This window comes from Synchiropus splendidus, chromosome 6 (assembly GCF_027744825.2).
Source record: "Synchiropus splendidus isolate RoL2022-P1 chromosome 6, RoL_Sspl_1.0, whole genome shotgun sequence".
Classification (NCBI taxonomy): domain Eukaryota; kingdom Metazoa; phylum Chordata; class Actinopteri; order Syngnathiformes; family Callionymidae; genus Synchiropus; species Synchiropus splendidus.
Window position 1 is genome coordinate 18,215,993 of NC_071339.1, and position 19,775 is coordinate 18,235,767.

Sequence of the window (19,775 nt, forward strand, 5' to 3'; positions counted from 1 at the left end):
GCAACCAGGACAAGAAACAAAGTCAGAAGAGGAAGTGAAGAGGAGCAATGGAGCGTTCTGTGCTCTGCTTCTCTCACTGTGACAGCAATATTTTCTGTTTCCAACTTCCTGCTGAGTGTCCCAGCTGTGGAGAAGAAGTGGGAGGTCACCACCTACAGGAGGCACCAGTCAGTCTCCCCCCACCTTTCACAGATGGACACAAAAGTTCCTGTTGCCTTCTCATCACTGCCGTGGACAGGTAGACAGTCAAATCTAGAAGTGCAGAGGACCTGGCAACACTTAACTGTGTGTGTGTTTCAGAGACTTCAGCGATTCCTCTGAGCTCCACACTGGCATCTCGGACACCTCTGGTACGTAATGAGCGACAGTAATTACCACTAGGTGCATAATGTGACGCTGTGTGTGCGTTTGTGTAGGGGTTGTCTACAACTACACTTGTGCCGGAGTACTAAGAGACACCAGTGGGTGGCAGCACTGTGTTAGCATCCCTCTGGTCCGACCTGACAGGTTCTCGCTTCTGGCCCAGTGGGACCAGTACCTGCAGACATTCTCGTCCAAACCGATGTGGGATACCACTTGGCACAGGTACGCACTCTGCGACACTTGAACACGAAAAGACACAAAACATACATGGGTCTGTGTCTTCAGCTTCCACGCGGACAACCACAACTGCTTCAGCTTCTGTCTTCAGTTCATCAACAGCGTAATGCAAGCGGAGGGTCGGCAACCTCTGTCCCAAGAGGTCTTCATTCAGACCTTCATACTTCCCAGGATGACAAGGGTTTCAAAGTTTCTGCGTCTGTATGCTCACCTACACGCACACCAGTACTACCTGGAGGACAGACGATAGGATGCTTGTTTGTGTTTGTGTGATTTGCTTTGTTGAGGATGCTATATTGAGTTTATTGTTATTTTGTCATGACTGCTTCTGAATTTTAAAGAGAACAGACGTTTGTGATCAGTGAAACTGCAGAATAATGACGCATTGACTCTTGTAACCAAAATGAACATGTACTGAAATGTCCTCATTATGCTGGTGAGAGAAGAGGTGTTTGCTGGATGAATATGTACTGTGTATGAATGAATATGGATGAATGTGTGCTCCTGCAAATGAGCATCTATTTAAATGTTATTTTCAGTCACACGCATATTGTGTAGACAAATAAAAAGACACGTACTCTCGTACACTTACTGCAGATCTAAAGCGCACATTCACGCTCAGTGGGAAGTACCAACCTACTACTAAAACACGTACAGCAGAAAAAAAGAAAAAAAAATCTCACATTTGCATTACAAAATGCGACAATTGGGTTACCAATCCCCAATTTACTTTATTCAGAAAATCATTCACATATGACCATTATCACTATGTTCGAATGACAGATGTAGTTTTACAATTCCACAGTACAATATTACGGTATACAGATTCCAAAGTGAAAGACACGGAAACATACCAAAATTCCAACTCCCGTGGGAGACACCCAGGGAGTTTGAACTCAATCTCATGAAGTATTTCAAAGTAAAAGCTTAAAGAAATGATAGCAATTGAATATGAATGTTGATTTGTTTTTATTTTCATTATGATATCTTTGAAAATCCCTAAGGTTGACCACTATGCCAGTGGTCTCAAGTGGATCTGAGCATCACGGAGAGTTCACTTGAGTTGAACATCACGGAAGTTAAGTGAAGCTGAATTTTGCAAAGACGGTCAAATGAGAGACGCTATGATGCACCGAGGCACCATCTCAGGAGACGGAATGTGACAGTGAAAGGGATTCTATTGATGTCCTGCATCGGGGGTCTACCACGCCAAACCAGCTGGTGGCGGTAATGTACCATAACGCTTCTTTCCCATTGGCATTAAACACGAACAAGTAGCAACTGCTACAGTAGCTGAAGATTGTGAAGTAGTTGTTATAAAGGTTGAAGAACAAGACAGTAAAATGAACTGATCGACAGCCGCTCGGAAGGAAGATTCCTCACTCTAGCGGAAGTTATTCGCGGCGAGCTCCAGTAAAAGTTTAGTGTGTTGCCGCAGAACAGGCGCGCTGAACCGGGTCTGCATGCAGACTCCCTGAAGCATCGACGCTATGCAGGCAGAGTTTCGACCTCCGAGGCGACGCGTTCGTATCTACGAGGAGTATCGCGCGCCGTTTCCTTTGGACGTGGAGCATGGACAGAACAAACCGGCTGAGGCGGAGCTGCTCCACAATCACGTGCTGGTGTATGGAGAAGAGCACATCCACAGGATCTATAGCCAGGTATCACGGCTAGACCACGGACTGAACATTGGATGTTTTGGCCTGTCCGTCTGAAGGGTATATTTACTTTTCTTTTTGCAGGGGTTCTTTGGTAAGGGGATTTTGTCTCGGTCCAAGCCAGAGTTCTGTGTCTTTGACCAATGGGAAGGTGAGTTTTTACCAACATCATCACCATCGCTGACAGGGCTGCCTGCAGCTGACCTCTGGGCTTGTTTCAGAACACAAAGGTCAGCTCCTACCTGTCGTCTCACCCTCCAGGTGAGTGGAATGGTCTGCATCTTGGTGATGTCTCACTGAGCCAGCTTGTTACTTGCAGGTACGAGCAGCTGCTCCTGTGGGCAAAGTTAGGGCTGTCAGCACAAGGATTAGATGAACAAGCTGCCAGTGATGTTTTGCATGAGCTGTCCGAGCCAGTGACCAAGGGGGACGACAGAAAGGAGGCGGGGGCAACTAACGGCGCTGACAGTCGCAGAAAACGAAGCAGGCTGAGTAACAGGTACAAGTGACAGGAAATGTATGTGTGACACCAACAACACTTGCGTGTCAGCAACTTCATGTGTCAAAGTCGATGTGTGTGTGTTGTAGTTTGGAATCTCAGAATCTCAGACCTGAGGGAGAACCTGAACCCGACAGAGAGCAGGAGGTCGTACGTGAGAGCAACCAGGAAGATAGACCTGGCTGTACATACAATGAAGAATATGAACCTTCTGATCCACATCCCACCTTTGTCCTGGTGGCTTCTGACAGTGAGGTGTGTGTTTGTGTTTGATTTATTCTGAAGTTGTGTGGGTTAACTTATGTCTTCTTAATTGTTCTGGGCAGGTCTGTGTCCGTCGGTGCCCCATCACACTTCTGGACTACTTGCAACTGAGCTTGGTGGAGGTGACATGATCAGCGTCATGTTCCTGTGCAGTATGGAGACAACTCACCCATGTGTGTCACCCGCAGGCCTTCTTTCTCGTCTATAGCCTGGGCTGCCTCTCCGTTTCCCTGCATCAGGTACCTGTCTTGTTGGTCTGTCATGCTTGTCTGGAACACATGGTCCAATGAATTGTCCTCTGATTGGCAGGAGCCACTTTCTGTCATCCAGCTGTGGCAGACTTTTCGCTCCCTGGACAAAGACTTTGTCTGCCTGTATTCAGTTTATCATCACTTCCGCAGTAAAGGCTGGGTGGCCAAGATGGGGGGCGGAGCCAAGTATGGTGTGGATCTCAGTGAGTCTCACACACTCTCATGAAGGCATAAACACACCTTCAGCTGCGTCATTGTCACTATGGTCTTGTTGCAGTGTTGTACAGAAAAGGTCCACCGTTCTACCATGCGAGGTAACACACACACACACACACACAAACACACACAGCTACTGAAGATCACACAAACACATGTGATCTCTCTGCAGCTACTCAGTGGTGGTGGAAAAGGTGGACCATTTGTTCACTGGCTCCACGATGCGCTCCTTCTCATGGAGAACTCTGGCAGCACTCAGCAGAATCACAGCTAACGTTTCCAAGGTACAGTGAGTAAGTGCTTTTGTGGCCCATGTGTATTAAGTTGGCTGTGTGCTTCAGGAGCTCCTGTTGTGTTACGTCATCTTCCCTGCTGACCTGTCGGAGGCAGACCTTGACTCACCTATGTGCTTGAGCCGGCTGAAAGTTCAGGTAACTACTACCACCACCGACCGACCATGTGACAACAAGTAGCCGTGCTTAATGATGATGTCACTTACAGGAAGTTGTAATAAGCAGATGGGTGTCTTCCAAGGAGCGCGCAGAACAGGACGACCTTTGATGACATCACTGACTTTGGATCACGTGAGGGTGTATCAGGTGATGCTGGAGTCATGGATGATTCCAAATGGACTCCATAAAGAGTTTCGTGCGCAGCTGGCTCATGGGCTGAAGCATCACTAAAATCTCTTGTCCGTCTTGCTCCACTTTAGTTTTCTATCCATGTGAATTGTTATGACTGTGGCTCCCACAGTTATGAATAAAGGTATTCTTCTGTGACTCTATTGTCAGTCTCTCTGTAGGAAAGAGCTATTGGAATATTTCCACGGATCAAAAGAATTGTCATTTGGGTCCCATTCTGAGGGATGAAAAGCAAGTAAGCAACCAAAGCTCACTGTTGACTTTTGGCTCAGCTCTTTCTCCTCCATGACCGCGACCTAAGACGCTGCATCAGTCTGTTAATCTCACACTCCGGAGTTGTCCCTCTCACACATGCCCACCACCTGAGGAGTGGGAAAGGACCTGGACCATATTAGATCTGACTAGATGAGGTATCCTTCACGCGCAAACCTGTCTCTAAAACACACATTAAGATCATTTCATTAAACCTCGCGTGCATTATTGTCCAGCATCTCAGTTGCTTAAGATGTACCTTGGAGTAGGTCGAAATGTTGGCGGGTCCAAATTGTCCCATCCTGAATAAACACCTTGCACTGGCGTTCTCATCGCGAGATTATCGCGAGAACACGTTGAGTCCGCGGAACACAGCCTGGATCCGGGGCCTGGCCGACAGACTCAAGACGAACACTTTCTTCCACGTTGTGCGAGGTATACGTGGGGTAAGCGCAAACCGGCCCTCGGTGACCTTCCGTCTCTCGAGGCATTTGCCCCCGTCCCTTGCCAAATTGGTCAGCATAAAACCTATACGCTAGCGTCAGTGTTAGCATCGGTGTTAGCCTTTAGCTCCGACTATGTCTTCATTTCCAGATACTTTTAATAAAAACAACAGAACTGTGAAATCAAGAGAGTCTTTTCTTGTTCGCATGGAATCACAATGGGCTTATTTGTATCATTGAAACTGCAATTCACAACGGAGGTTGAGTTTTATCAAGCCATTACCAAGTTTGTTTGTGTTGACAGTCAGTTCTTCTGCTGGGTACGCAGGTCCATTCAAAACCCGCTATCGATCCGTTTACTCGAATTCACATAACTACCAATTTCATCACCTGACGCTTTTCACATATTGAAAAAAAACAACATAAAGTTGACCTCACTTTGAAAGTATACAACGCATACATTTCTCCAAGGCTTAAAATGAAACCAAAGAATTGGCTTCCGATTGAATTTCTTTCGTCTGTCACTGAAAACATTCTCTCAGCGTCCTGTGATACAGACTCTCTCCTTGTGTGTGTGTGTGTGTCCTGCAGAAGCATCATGTCAGATGACCTGGACATCGAGGAGATGTTGGAGGCTCCGTTTAGAAAGGTGGGCATCTGTCTCCTCTGTGTGCGGATGTGTGCGCGTCAGTCAGACTCTGCTGCTGCTCCCACTGCTGTCTTCCACAGCAAGTTATGACGTGGTTGGTTCCTGACCATTGAAGAAAAAAAATGACGTGTTAAATTGTGCGAAGGCACCATCTCTCGCTCGTTTTGTTTGTTTTGTCAAGGCGGAGAAGTTGAATTGTTTTTCATCTAATCATGTTGTGTTGTCAAATTTACAGGGCCCTGGAAGTGACATGCATGTGTTTATTTTTTTAGATGAGACATGCATGACATTTTTATTTTTTGCCCGTGATAACAGTCATCTCCAGATAATTTTTAGCTCAAGAAACGATTACTTCCTGTAACCACTATGTCTCCCATGGCTTTGTAACTGCAAGTCAACATCGTCATTCGCTGTCTGCAAGTCAGAATATTGCCGACGACAAAGTCTGTGCTCTTTTAACACTCAGATCAAGTGGCCTCTACTCAAAATAATACCACATGTGGCATGAATGACTTTATTTTTTTTTCTTCCGAGATAACAGTTATAATTTTTATCTCAGGATAAAAAAAAAATAAAGTCATGCATGTCGCTTCCAGGGACGCGTAGTACGTATAGCTTAGCCACGTGTGGTATTGTTTTGAGTAGAAAGCACTTGATCAGGGTGTTAATAGTGCACAGACTTGCAGACAGTGACTGACAATGTTGACGAACAGTCACGAAGCCATGGGAGACATTGTGGTTCCAGGAGGACGTATGCAAAATGCTTTGCCAGAGAGGCAGCTACGAATGCGCTAACATTTACGATTGTATCTTGAGATAAAAATGATCTCGAGGTAACTGTTATCTCGAGATACACATTATCACGAGATAAGAATTATTTCGAGATAGTTATCTCGGGCAAAAAAAAAAAAAAGTCATTCATGTCACATCCGAAAAAAATAAACACATGCATGTCACTTCCAGGGCTCCGTACAAATTGCAAAGTGAGGGAAGGAAACGAGGATCAAATCGCTTGTTAGCGTTGTAATGGAGACCATCTAACCCAAGACTGATTCAAGACCGATGTCAGGCTATCGTGCATGACCAAGACTTTGAAGGCCAAACTGAACACAATACATGTTTGTTTCAATTTCATTTAATCAAATTTCAGTTATTGAAGAAAAATGTAGACTGTTTCTTTTGCTGTAAGAAGTAGATGTTTGTGTCTATATGACTCGTAAAGTTACTCTTCTGTAATTTGTATTCAGTTTGGTGTCTCACTCCCCTCATTGATCCTGGTCTCAACTTGATCTCAGGCCCTCAAAGTCTTGATCTTGGACTTGGCCTCTGTATGCGGTGATCCCTGTCTCAACTTGGTCTTGGGTTAGATGGTCTCGACTACAACACTATTGCTTGTATGACAATATTTGGCAGTGAGTGACTAGATGTGCAGTTGAGTAGAACTTTAGAGCTGTTAAATGCAGATCATGGTTCTGCTGCTGTGGTCAGCACCCCTCTCCTGTCATTTCTGCCTCAGATCGTGATACTACAACTCAGTTTACCTCTGATTTTATGGCACATTTACAAACAGTCGCTGTACTCTCTTGACTGTTTTGCAGCAGGTATGAATGAAACCTGGTACGACCAAGGGGTAACATCTATAAACTCCAGGACATGAAACAGGCATCTTCAACTAAAAATGTAATTCACCTTTTAGTGCCAGCAATCTTGCTTAGCAACAGTGCGTCCTCTCAGAGACTGGATCCTGCCAGCCTTTTGAGCACACCACTTTTTCAAACTACCAAAACACATGAATGGCAGGTGGCAGTACAGACTCATCAGTATGGCTGTGATTATCTTTGGCTCCAGATGGATTTTCAAATCCCTGGACTCCTACATTCAGTGTGTTTAGCAGTAGAGTCTGTCTGATGGTTGTGATGACAATGATGATGATGATGAAGACAGCGTGTCTCTGTCATGAATAAATGCTGGTCTATCTCTCTTTGTAGACTTGCCTAACGATTTCTCACCTCTACTCCCTGAATGCCAGTGTGATGTGTCACAGACATGCAGGTAGTAAAAGCCCCACCATGCATTGCTCTACTGTGGTCCCCATGGTAACATGACTGAACAGGAGGGGGTTTTGGGGAAGCAGAATGTGGGGCAACTAGAGTGAAAGACTCAGGATCACTCTGGCACTGCTTAGTGTGACATGTTAGCCTTCAGCAGGAGCACCAATGGGAGCGTCTCCACCTTTGACCCACCAGCAGCATCCTTGAGTTATCCCCTTAGCGGTCCTGGTTCTTTTTCAGCCGGACTGCTGTCTTTGTCAGGGCATTCTAAAGGACCCACTGAAGAAAAGCAAGAGGATCAGCCGTTAAACCACCAGACTGACTTGTCCTGACTAGTGACTGCCCACTCTCATCCATCCTGACTGATATTTGTTCTGATCTCTCCCCCCTACCCCTCTCTGAAACCTGAATGTTGCGTCTGCCCCCTCATGCTCTTCTCTGTCGACCCGCTTAGGAGGACAAGACTGCCAGCCCAGAAGTTCCAGAAGAGCGTCTCAAGAGGTATGTCAACAGTTGTGTCACAGTAGCATCTCAGAGGAAAGCAACTGCAACACCATCCAAGTGTGATACTGTATTTCCTCTTGTGCTACTGACATATTGGAACAAGTAAGTGTACTGAATGTACAGCAGAGTGAGATCATTACATTACTTCCATGTCCTGGGTTGCGCCTAGAAAAAAAAGACGAAGCCACAGCCGTGACAGGAAGCGCAGCCGGAGCCGCGATCGGAAGAAAAGTCGAAGTCGAGAGCGCAAACGCAGCCGAGACCGGCGTCGTAGCCACAGCCGGGAACGCAGACGCAGTCGAAGCAGAGACAGAGGGGGGCGCTATATGGACCATCACAAAATGTGAGTGATTTGACAACCTTTGTTTGACTGAGTTGAAGGGGATGCTCATGTTTGTTTTTGTGTGTCTGCCTAGCGTCAGACGTTCCAGGAGTAAAAGTCCTGTCAGACGAGAGAAGAGTCCGGTCAGGTGGGATCGCTGTTAAATCGGTTTTCAAATAACAGACTGGTTCCTTACGGACCGTGTCACACTGGTTCTGAAATCACACCCTAGCCAGCAGGTTGTGGTAACGCAGTCCGGTTGTTGTCATCAGACTTCCGATCGGGAACTTGACTCCTGAAGAGAGGGATGCTCGGACCGTCTTCTGCATGCAGCTCGCTGCCCGGATCCGACCCAGAGACCTGGAGGAGTTCTTCTCTGCTGTGGGAAAGGTAGAACTTTGGCCCTTTGCAGAGGCCAGTTTCGAGTTGCTGTACCGACTAATGGTCTCCTTGCAGGTTCGCGACGTCCGGATGATCTCAGACAGGAACTCTCGAAGGTCAAAGGGCATTGCTTACATCGAGTTTGTGGAAGCTAGTTCAGTCCCTCTGGCCATCGGACTGACTGGTCAAAGATTGCTGGGAGTGCCGATCATTGTCCAGGCGTCCCAGGTGATCGTCTTCCACCTGCTGACCCAACCCTCCGTTACCTACCTTTCTCTGACCACGTCCTTGTGTTCCTTCAGGCGGAAAAGAACCGGGCAGCAGCAGCAGCAGCACTGAGCCTTCAGAAAGGAGCTACAGGTCCGATGAGATTGTATATTGGGTCATTGCACTTCAACATCACAGAGGAGATGCTGCGAGGAATCTTTGAGCCATTTGGTCGTGTAAGAAACACACACACATTGCCTTGCTAAACAATCTCCATTATCTGACATTTGACACCTCCAAAAGATCGAGAACATCCAGCTGATGATGGACAGTGAGACGGGTCGCTCGAAAGGTTATGGCTTCATCACAGTGAGTTGCCTCCGGGGCTGGGTCTGTCTCCTAACTGGACCGGTTCTGTAAAGTCTCATTATCAGTTTTCAGACGCAGAGTGCGCCAAAAATGCCCTGGAGCAGCTGAATGGCTTTGAGCTTGCTGGCCGACCGATGAAGGTGGGTCATGTGACGGAGCGCACCGACCCGGCATCAGCAGCCTCCTTGCTGGACAGCGACGAGCTGGACCGCAGCGGGATTGACCTGGGAACGACTGGACGACTGCAGCTGATGGCCCGACTGGCTGAGGGTGAGACCCTTGAGGAGTCTGACAAGCCCTGGCTGTGGTGCTGACTAGTCTTGTGATCAGGTACCGGGCTGCAGATGCCCCCTGCCGCTCAGCAGGCGCTGCAGATGAGTGGTGCCATCGCCATCGGAGCGATGGCCGCTGTTTCGGGTATGTCTGCAGTGAGGTCAATTCCAGGAATATGGGGTATGTGCTCATGTGTTTGTGTGTTCCAGCTGCCATGAATCCTGCTCTCAGTATGAACTCTGGACCTATGAATCTTCCGTCTCAACCTCTGGCCACACACTGTTTTCAGCTGACCAACATGTTCCACCCGCAGAGGTACACACATATACACATGCTATCTCTATCCTTGTGAGGGTTTCTCATTGCCATAGCGCTTTCCCCAGCCTCTCACACTTACCCTTCCAAAACAAAAGGCTAACCTTAACCAGGACTCTGAACCAAACTTAAACCCAGTTATAATCAGTGATGCCAGTAACGCATTACTCTTATATCACAACCTTTTTCAGTAATGAGTAATCCAATTAAAGTGACTTGTCTAAGTCACTGTGCGTTACTATTGTTGCCATTGTCGGGAAGCGATATATAATATTACCATTCGCTTTCTACAACTGCATCTTTGGGCATGACGTCATGTGCGGGACACGCTAGTCACGTTTTCAACACGCGGGCAGCTCAAGTGTCTAGCTGCCGGCTACACAGCAGTAAATAACAGGCGTGAGGAAAGAGGTGCATGTTTCTGGCTGAAAACACAACCACTATTTTGAATTAGTGTCTGCTATAGGAAAAAAAATGGGGCATTTCCTACATTTTATTAAATAAATGGCAATATATCACTTTGTTCTGTTTTTCATTCTTGTTACTTTTTGTGTGTGGTTTTTGCTCCAATGGGTTAGAATGTGTCATGTCAGTCAAGTAAAACATTGACTGTACATTCATATAACTGAGATTGTGCTAAAAAAGATGACCCCAAACACGGAAAAACACTGGACCCCCAAAAACTCCAACCTCAAAACTGACATAAAAGATACTGAGTTTTATTGAGAGTTGTAGTCGGCTGCCAAATGTTACTTGACAAGTAACTTGTAATCAGTCAAGTAACTAAGTGACTTTTTGAGGGAGTAATTTGATTACTCAAATTCAAAGTAACTGTGGCAACACTGCTTATAATGACCCAGTTATTTAGACATTTCATGGCAAAATGTCAGGACAATGCATAATGTCCTCAAAAGATGAGTGTCTCTTGCCAGAATATTAATACATGTACATACACACACACACGGAAACACGCTGGGCATCCAGCTGACTGATTGGGTGTGTTTCAGGGAGGAGGTTCCAGGATGGGAGGTGGATATTCAACATGACGTCATTGAGGAATGTAACAAACATGGCGGCGTGGTGCATGTTTATGTCGATAAGAACTCACCTGAGGTAAGGTTGCAGCTTTGACCGTTCACTCTTGGCTTCCCTGTGACCCACCTGTCTGAGCGTTTTGTTTTACCAGGGTAACGTGTACGTCAAATGTCCGACAATCCCAGTTGCCATGGCGGCGGTGAATGCCCTTCACGGGCGATACTTTGCAGGTGAGACATGGTTTGAGTGTGTGAGCTTCCCATCACAGAGCAGCTCTGACGTCAGCATCTCTTTTGTCCAGGTAAGATGATTACTGCGGCATACGTCCCTCTCCCCACGTACCACAAGCTGTTTCCCGGTGCTGCCACTGCCACTCAGCTGTTGGCCCCGCCCACTCGCCGGTGACTCACCAAGTCGTCTATGAACACATCACTTCTCCAGGATCACTTCCTGTCTCCTGTTGCTCGTTCTAGAGGAAGTGGTAGTGACCTGTTGTCTGCTTGTCTCACCTTGTTAGGAGGCAGGTGATGAAGAAACATTTGTTTTCTATTCAACACTTGAACTTGATCTGATTAAACTTTATTTTGAAAGCTCCGAAGTGTTTATTTTTCTTTTTCAGTGTGACGTCATAGTCTAGAGTTTGAAAACTTTGCTGTGTGCCAACATTATCATTGTTGAATATGTGCTTTTTTAAGTGGCCTTAAGCTGCTAAAGCCGTTCTCACCGGGAGTCGGTGAGTCTCACTGAGTTTAGTGGCTGATCTGGAGCATCACCAACTGGTTCTCAAACGAAATCGCCTAACCTTCGTCTCCTGGCCACTAGAGGACGCCCGCGTGACACGGGAGTACCACACCGGAAACACTTCTTTTGGTGTTCTCGACGCGTTCATTCGACGATCGTGTGTTCGAACTTCAAAACTGTTTATCTTCTGACCGCAATCGAAATGGTGAGTAGATGTTGGGCTGCCGAGTTAGTCTCCTAATATCGGAAAATGCACCCACCTAGTAGAAGTGGTTTGACTACTATTGTCTGTTTCTTTTACAGGCTCGAAATGCTGAAAAGGCCATGTGAGTGAGCTTGTTTGTTCAGTTTGTTTTCAACCTCTACATCTATTTATTGTCCCTCTCGCGCGGTCATACCCCCACAGTCAGCTGTTGACGGGGTTCAAACATCGCTACCACAGTGATCGGGGACTGAGAGTTTGTCATATTCCAATACATGGAACACTCATAGAATCAGTGACCTGTCACTTGCATCAAAATGACTTGAGATTTCCGTCCTAGTCTGGTGGCAGACGGCTTGAATCAGGAAAAGTCTTCTGTGACGTTCATTTCCACCTGATTTTCATTATTGCCATATAATGTTTGTCTCATCTTTCTGGATCAATGGGAGATGGAGAGAGGAGGAAGCAAGTTGTGAAGAGCCATAAACTAACAGATGTGTGGGTCAACATTGTTCCTAGAGGGGGTTAAAGAAGAGCATGATCGAGAACGAGCAAGTCTGTTAATGACCATGATGTTCGGTTCTCCCTTGATGACCTTTTTTCAACCTGCTCGCCATTAATACAACTTTTGTGTTGTCTCAGGACGGCCTTGGCCCGGTTCCGACAGGCCCAGCTGGAGGAAGGGAAGTGCAAAGTGAGTAGCTGCTCAGCTGCAGGTTGTTGCTGCAGTTGTCCAACTCTGGTGTCCCAGTGAGGTCTGCCGGGCGGAGGAAGAAGACTGCCGAAAAGTCCTTCATGTTCTGGATAAATATTCTTTCTCACCCGTCAACAGGAGAGGAGACCGTTCCTGGCGTCGGACTGTAGCGACCTTCCCAAAGCCGACAAATGGCGGCGACAGGTACCAACTATTCACTCATGCTAGTGTCATCAGAGGTGCCGTCATGTCACCAAGCGTGTGTGTGTGTGTTTCAGATCATCAGTGAAATCTCAAAGAAAGTGGCTCAGATCCAGAACGGTGAGGGCATAATGTCACCTGACTGTCTCTCTGTGACCCTTCTGTCTGTCGGTTTCCTCTTCTCTCCGGGACTCGAAAGTCTGTCACCTGTCTGCCTGTGCCAAGTTTGTCTCTCCATCTCGGTCTCTGTCTTTCTGTCTCTCTCGCTCAACCTGTCTGTCTCTGACATGTCTGTCTGCGGCCTGTTTATGACTTGTGTGTGTGTCTTCAACCTGTCTTTCCTTCAGCTGGCCTCGGAGAATTCAAAATTCGTGATCTGAACGATGAAATCAACAAGCTGCTCAGAGAGAAACGCCACTGGGAAATCAGAATACGAGAACTGGGGGGGCGGGACTACCTGGTGAGTGTGACAGACACGAGAGATTTCCTGCGCGCCTGTGTTCTTATTCATGTGTGGTGGTGCATCAGAGGTATGGGCCGAGGATGCTGGACCACGAAGGGAAGGAAGTTCCTGGGAATCGGGGCTATCGATACTTCGGTGCTGCCAGAGATCTCCCTGGAGTTCGTGAGCTGTTTGAGAAAGAACGTGAGTGACATGAGGACGGGGCTTGAGTGTCACATCAAGAGTTATTTTTAACCCCTGAAGAAGTGGACTGAGAGCAACTGACGGTCACGGCACTCACTCGCTGACCTCACCCATGCTTCTTCCCACAGCGGCGCCAGACCTGAGAAAGACCAGAGCTGAGCTGATGAAGGAGGTGGATGCAGAGTACTACGGTTATCGGGATGAAGATGACGGTGTGCTGCTGCCGCTGGAGAGCCAGCACGAGAAACAGGGTAAGTCCTGAGCTCAAATTACCTTGTTGTCGTAACCGCACACGGTTGTCCTTGTATGGCATCATCCACCTTGTGTCCTTGCAGCTGTGCTACAGGAGGTCCAGAAGTGGCGGTCGGACCGAGGGTCTTTACCGGACAGACAGGATGAAGATGACAACATCTACACCGTCCAGGTGGAAGTAAGTTTGTTTCTCCTGCTTATGAGTCGGAAGAAGACCCAGTTTGACCCGGGTTCATCGATCTCGCGATTGGCTGCGGCTGGTAACCGCCTCTGGTTTCTTAGGTTGAAGATGAAGAGAAAGGGGAGGAGTCAGAAGAGGAGGACGGGGTCTCGTTTTTCCATGTCCCAGTTCCATCACAGAAAGAGGTGAGTCACATGACATCCTGCCCGGATCCAGCGAGTCCTGAATCACCTGTGTTTGTGTGTGTCAGGTGGAGGAGGCTCTGGTCCGGAGGAAGAAGATGGAGCTCCTACAACGTTATGCCAGCGAGACTCTTCAGGCTCAAAGTCAAGAAGCTCGAACTCTGCTGGGACTGTAATGTGTGCCGGTGCAAGACTGTGTTTGTCATTTACAATTTTGTAATAAAAGTCTTATTATTATTTGAGTGCATGTCTTGAGTCCCGAGTCTGGTCTAAAGTCCTATGGCGCACCATTGATGTCGCCATTAGAGTTTCATGCCTGTTCCTGAACACATCAATGATTTCAGTGTTCACAGCTATATTTCAGCTCACCAACAGCATATTCATATTTTTCACTACTGCCCAGACGCATTAAATGTTTGGACACATTCTTTCCTTTTCCAGCATTCCTCAAGTCCTTAAATGCATCATCACTTTTAAAAATATTAAACCAGTCCTTGAACACATCATCTCTTTTTTTCTTTGTGCTTGAACCCATGATGTCCTCTCATGTATTTCATATTTCATAAGTCCCTTGAAGGATCACTCTTTTTCATTCATCTTCTAGTCCCTAAACCAATGCCTTTTTCTGATCCCCAAATACATCATTACCTTATTTTCCCAGTATCCCACGTGTTCCTGAGCACATCCTCGCTTTTACAATGAAGCCAGCCTGTTTTGCAGTGTTCTATTGATCCCTGCACACATCAGCTCATCTTTTTCCCTCAGATCTCAGTCTGTTTTTCTGATGCAACAGAATATTTAAGTGTGAATTTCATGTCTGAAGGTCACAAGGATCGATGGGCTAATGAGGCTTCATGAAACAGTGCCTTCATTTTCAGAGACCTCCAGGTGGCACTCTGCTCAAATTCTTTGATTTGGACAATCATTTCAATGAAACGTCACATCATTTTTAAACCGAGAGCGCCACTACCGGAGCTCTGAAAATGAGGACACTGTTTCATAAAGCATCGTAAGCTCACTACTAGTCACGAACATTCAGAAAATAACTTCCAGCTGGTTGAATATAAATCTCATATTCTTAAACATATTAAACTTCAGAAACAAATTGGACAATGAAGATTTTTTTTCAACTCTGACATTAGACACAAACTCTCTCCTGAAGGAAATGAAATTGTTCGGGTGCTTGTAGATGCTTATAAAGAAGTGCCTACAAAAACAGTCTCTAAAGTATATAGGACCTTACAGAAAAACACACACTGTGTATTAAAGTGCCAGAGGGAACAAGAGCTGGATATCACAATATCTGAAAGAGAATGGTGTTTAATGTGCAATACACAACACAGTACTACAGCTTCAAGAAAATGGGGGGAACTTGGCTAAATCTGGCAAACAACTAGGAAAACCACAACAATGCTGGAGAAAATGTGGACACATGACTGCTACTCATTCTCATATATTTTGGACCTGGGACAATGTTATAAACATTCTTGAGGAGATACGTGAATGTAACATTCTTAAGGACCCGCAGATATGTTTGCTGGGACTCACAGGTGCAACAAAGTGATCAATTTTTTTTTTTTTTAATCTTGATGCTCGCAAAAAAGCTATTACAAGGAACTGGTCGAAGGATGATGGACCTGATGTCCAAAGTTGGACTGACATCATTGAAGAAATACAGCAGATGGAGGATTTGACCTCTCTGTTGAGACTGAAAACTGAGTTGTACACAAAAAAATGGACAAAACATTTTTCAGCAAAGAAATCCAACCTTATCGCAATTATAAGTTATTGTAATATCCCCATTGTTTTTACTGTGTATGCATTTTATTCTTATTTTATTGTTCTCTATGTATTTTTCTAAACAAGTTATAAACCATTGTATGTATAATTTTCCAAATGTAATGCCTGCACTTTGTAAAATTTGATAAATAAACAGTAAAAAACAAACTTCAGAAACATATCTCTCTCATCAAATGTTCTCGTTTAACTTCAAAATATGCATTTCTAAGTTCAGTATTTTGGAATTTCTCTTAGCCGAAGCACCCTAACACAACACTTGAAAATAATGGATACACACCTTCATCCCCGCTCAGCTTTGTGCAACCTGGAGTCATTGATGTGGTCAGTCACAATGTCAGATATGTATTTACCATTCTCTCTTTACAAAGACACATTCACTTTGTTAGTCCTCAAATGAGAAATTACAATTAAGTGAGTTCAAATGACCCTGGATACAGAGAGCTGAGGACAGGTGAGCCTGGTCTTCGGTCTCAGTCATGTCTCCCTATAAAAGTCACCGCTTTGGTGCTCGGTGGTCTGGTCTGAAGGTCGTACTGCTCGTGCTCACATGTTGAGAATCTGACTTGGAGGTGCTCATTTTTTATCCCCATCTTTCACTTGGATCCCCATCAGAGATGACGGTTCTTCTCGAAGCCCGGATCACGGTCTGATTGGTTGATAAGTCGCAGCTTCAGATGCACGAGATCAGCTGATTAGAGGACAGTCATGCGACAGTCATGTGATGTGATGAGAGAGGAGACGTTTGTCAGCTGCTCCTCATTTGTGGAGACAAAGAGACTCAGAATGCAGACGGTACCCGGCCTAGAGACCTGATGGACACGACCAGACCCAGAGACAGGTCCGACCTGAACCCGGACTTGAAACCACAGACTCACAGGAACTTAGGACCGTGAGGCTATAAAAGCACAACAGAAAGTCTGAAGCTAAATAATACTAAGATGGTGCCGTGCCATGCTAACATCTGTGACAGTCGTGGACCACATGGTGGCACAGGATGAGCTCAGAGAAAGAGTGTCTATAGTGTGATGACAAGAAGCTGATGGACAAGCTCCGCCCTCTGAGGACTCCATATAGGCAGAGGAGTCAGAGAGTCCGAGTCAAAAATCATGTGGTCGAGGGGACTCTTACAAATGGCCCGGAGGGCAAGTACAGCCGGGAAACAGGTCAGTGATCTTTGGATGTAGCTTTCTTCCATGACGAGTGTGTTTGTGTGTCTCTGTTGGAAGCAATAGAAGATGCTTTTGACATTCTGGAGCTACGAGGATCCATGTCTTCCTGGACCAAACCTGTTGACAGAGAAACACACTGACTGTTTACTAACAGAGCTTCGTGCAGTGCTCTCCTGATCAGCCTTCAACATTGAGAGTGGTGTTGGACTGATATGATGGCTGGATGGAATCGACCTCAAGAAGATGTTCTTTCTTCTGTAGCTGGATATAAGTCTTAGTCTTGGATATTCCTGAGGTGTCTATGTCCTGTATTTGTGGTGAACTTGTATATAGTTTTGTTGATTTTAGTGTATTCAGTGTATGTGTTTCTTTCCATCATGCTAGTGATGTGTTTGAGTGTATTTCTGGTATGTATAAATGTTTTTTCTATTGTGTGTCACTTGTGTTTGCTGTGTATTTATGTCTTTCTTATGTGTTTTTGGACTATTTGTGTGTGTTGTGTTTCTGTCTTACTAGTGGTGTGTGTGTTTCTGTTGTGTAATCGTGTTCCTTCTGTTGTGCTAGTAGAATATCCGTGTGTTTTGTGTGTTGCATTTGTGGTGTATTTGCTTATCTCTTGTGTGTGCATGTTTCTGATCAAGTGTATTAGTGTTTTTCGTGGATGTGAGTTCTGTGCTCTAGATGTATTTGTCTAGTTTGTATTTCGTATTTTTCGATCGGAGTCTTCCCACACATTTCATGTCTTCACAGGTGGGGCTCCTCTTAGACGTGGATGGGGTTCTGGTCCGGGGTGGGTCAGTGATCCCTGCAGCCCGTCGAGCCTTTCGTAAACTTGTGGACAGAAACAACAAACTGCAGTTTCCCGTGGTTTTCGTCACCAATGCAGGAAGCTGTCGAGCACAGGAGAAGGCGGCACAGTTGTCTCACCTGCTGGACGTCCAGGTGGGACAGACATCAATGACTGACTTGTAGCTCGGTGTTTGTGATTCGTCGTGTGATCCCTGTAGGTCGCTCCAGAGCAGGTGGTTCTGTCCCACAGCCCTTTGCAGATGATGAGTCGTTTTCATGACAACCGAGTACTGGTGTCTGGGCAGGGACCTGTGGTGGCCATCGCACACTCGTATCCTCTGACTCGCCCAAGATGTCGCTGATGATGTCACTGAAGATGCCATGTGGTCACACCTTAACGCTCTGTCAGTTTGGGCTTCAAGAATGTCGTTACCATTGAAGACCTGAAGGAACAGTACCCCCTGCTGGACATGGTGGAGCACAAGCGCTTCAAGCCATCAGTACGTTAAGCAGCCTCAGGTCAGTGGTACCCACGAGTAGTGATCATTTCCCCTGTTTCTTGGTAGTCACTCGCTCAGCAGAAGTTTCCAAGGATTGACGGTGAGTCTTACCTTTATCTTTTGGCTTGACACCCACTCACTTTGCTGACCATGATGTATGTTTATCGTAGCGATCATATTGTTTGGCGAACCAATCCGGTGGGAGACGAACCTCCAGCTTCTGATTGACGTCCTGCTGACCAACGGGTGCCCCGACTTGCCCTATGAGCCTCAGCCACCGCAGCAGCTGCCAGTTCTCGCCTGCAACATGGACCTGGTGTGGATGGCCGAGGCACCGTCTCCTCGGTAGGCACCTCCAGAAGTGATTCAGAGATCGTGACCAGACCAGCTATGATGCCTTCATGTCTCCCTCTTTGTTAATGCAGTTTCGGCCATGGCATCTTCCTGCTGTGTCTGGAATCTGTCTACCGGAAAATCACAGGTCTTGAGCTCAAGTACGAGGTCCTGCTGGGAAAACCCAGCCTGCTTACGTACCAGTACGCCGAGCACCTGCTGAGACAGCAGAATCAGAACCAGAGTGTGAGCACCATTTACGCAGTGGGGTAAGTCAAGACATTTGGATAGTGTTGGACCATCTGCAGAGGGTCCCGCTAACCCTCCACTGTCAACATTGTCACAGTAGCAGTACTTAGAGGAGTACTGCAGATCCTGGCCTGGACCTTTAGGTGTGCAGGCTCTGGTTCCTTCCGCTTGATTCGACTGATACATTTTATTTTATCCACCTGGGAATTTCCCACGTGGATCTGAACACGTTGACAGTTTAAAAAAAAAGTTGAACCTGTCCTTTTTTCCTGATATTTGCAGTGACAACATGATGACTGATGTCTTCGGTGCTAATCTCTACAACCGCTCCCTGACTTGCCGTGCCACCAAGACCACTCAGTCCAGGCTGGCCTCCAGCGGAACGGGAACCAAGCCTGTGGGTTTTGACACGGAGTCGGCTGTGGCTACAGCCGAGTGTCGTTCCATTCTGGTGGGTGGAGCCTTCAGGGTGGGCCTTCTGTTCTGTGAAGCCAGTTAAAGTCTTCTTTTTTGCCGTCAGGTGTGCACAGGTGTCTACAACCCTGACTCCCTATTGCTCAGCCACGATGTCGCTGGAACAGTCTTCCACGGACACAAAGACCTGGTCTTGGACACTGAGCTGCTGGAGCCCAGACATGTGGTCACAGATGTGGAAGCTGCAGTAGACCTGCTGCTTGCCGACCTCTGACCTCAGCACATGTGTGAATGTGTCATGTGACATTCATTAAGCTATGCACTACACTGCTCTCAATAAAATGAAGGTGCTACCGTGTGACGATCACATGATCAAGACTCATGAATCTCTGCAACAGAAACTTTTCACCTTGGGCTTGTCTGTCGTGGTCTCTCTACTCCCACTATTATTTCCCTACTGCCGCTCTCCTCCCGGATTTGCTATGATACAGC

At 46.5% G+C, this 19,775-nt stretch overlaps 5 protein-coding genes across 7 annotated transcripts; all 5 read left to right on the top strand.

Moving 5' to 3' along the window:
• Positions 1–47: 47 nt before the first annotated feature.
• On the top strand, positions 48–1,635 carry mkrn2os.2 (MKRN2 opposite strand, tandem duplicate 2). Of its 2 annotated transcripts, XM_053867197.1 has the most exons (5): positions 48–238; positions 301–350; positions 417–461; positions 527–585; positions 649–1,635. In XM_053867197.1, exons 1-5 carry the CDS (start codon positions 48–50, stop codon positions 871–873), a joined length of 570 nt encoding a protein of 189 aa, XP_053723172.1. In that variant the 3' UTR covers positions 874–1,635. The 2 variants fall into 2 exon arrangements, with proteins under 2 accessions (XP_053723172.1, XP_053723170.1); XM_053867195.1 differs by having other exon boundaries at positions 417–585; positions 649–1,633.
• A 69-nt stretch (positions 1,636–1,704) lies between these two features.
• On the top strand, positions 1,705–4,258 carry tsen2 (TSEN2 tRNA splicing endonuclease subunit). 2 transcript variants are annotated; one of them, XM_053867164.1, is made up of 12 exons: positions 1,705–2,261; positions 2,343–2,409; positions 2,480–2,519; positions 2,647–2,757; positions 2,847–3,012; positions 3,084–3,143; positions 3,210–3,260; positions 3,331–3,475; positions 3,550–3,586; positions 3,661–3,772; positions 3,830–3,919; positions 3,990–4,258. In XM_053867164.1, exons 1-12 carry the CDS (start codon positions 2,091–2,093, stop codon positions 4,047–4,049), a joined length of 1,110 nt encoding a protein of 369 aa, XP_053723139.1. In that variant the 5' UTR covers positions 1,705–2,090; the 3' UTR covers positions 4,050–4,258. The 2 variants fall into 2 exon arrangements, with proteins under 2 accessions (XP_053723139.1, XP_053723138.1); XM_053867163.1 differs by having other exon boundaries at positions 1,713–2,261; positions 2,578–2,757; positions 3,990–4,087.
• A 465-nt stretch (positions 4,259–4,723) lies between these two features.
• Positions 4,724–11,518, top strand: LOC128760126 (RNA-binding protein 39-like). Its single transcript, XM_053867148.1, has 15 exons — positions 4,724–4,827; positions 5,416–5,473; positions 7,979–8,025; positions 8,198–8,371; positions 8,445–8,498; positions 8,623–8,740; positions 8,807–8,959; positions 9,034–9,174; positions 9,242–9,307; positions 9,373–9,577; positions 9,638–9,724; positions 9,790–9,895; positions 10,903–11,008; positions 11,082–11,160; positions 11,232–11,518. Exons 2-15 carry the CDS (start codon positions 5,423–5,425, stop codon positions 11,333–11,335), a joined length of 1,491 nt encoding a protein of 496 aa, XP_053723123.1. The 5' UTR covers positions 4,724–4,827; positions 5,416–5,422; the 3' UTR covers positions 11,336–11,518.
• A 255-nt stretch (positions 11,519–11,773) lies between these two features.
• Positions 11,774–14,276, top strand: isy1 (ISY1 splicing factor homolog). Its single transcript, XM_053867185.1, has 11 exons — positions 11,774–11,876; positions 11,975–11,997; positions 12,516–12,567; positions 12,706–12,771; positions 12,846–12,888; positions 13,116–13,228; positions 13,297–13,414; positions 13,543–13,665; positions 13,750–13,844; positions 13,949–14,032; positions 14,098–14,276. Exons 1-11 carry the CDS (start codon positions 11,874–11,876, stop codon positions 14,203–14,205), a joined length of 828 nt encoding a protein of 275 aa, XP_053723160.1. The 5' UTR covers positions 11,774–11,873; the 3' UTR covers positions 14,206–14,276.
• Positions 14,277–16,709: 2,433 nt separating this feature from the next.
• zgc:77375 (uncharacterized protein LOC402927 homolog) lies at positions 16,710–19,557 on the top strand. Its single transcript, XM_053867912.1, has 9 exons — positions 16,710–16,992; positions 17,749–17,940; positions 18,006–18,118; positions 18,197–18,287; positions 18,354–18,387; positions 18,458–18,632; positions 18,713–18,889; positions 19,152–19,320; positions 19,390–19,557. The coding sequence occupies exons 1-9, from the start codon at positions 16,936–16,938 to the stop codon at positions 19,555–19,557; spliced, it is 1,176 nt and encodes a 391-aa protein (XP_053723887.1). The 5' UTR covers positions 16,710–16,935.
• The last annotated feature ends 218 nt before the right edge of the window (positions 19,558–19,775 follow it).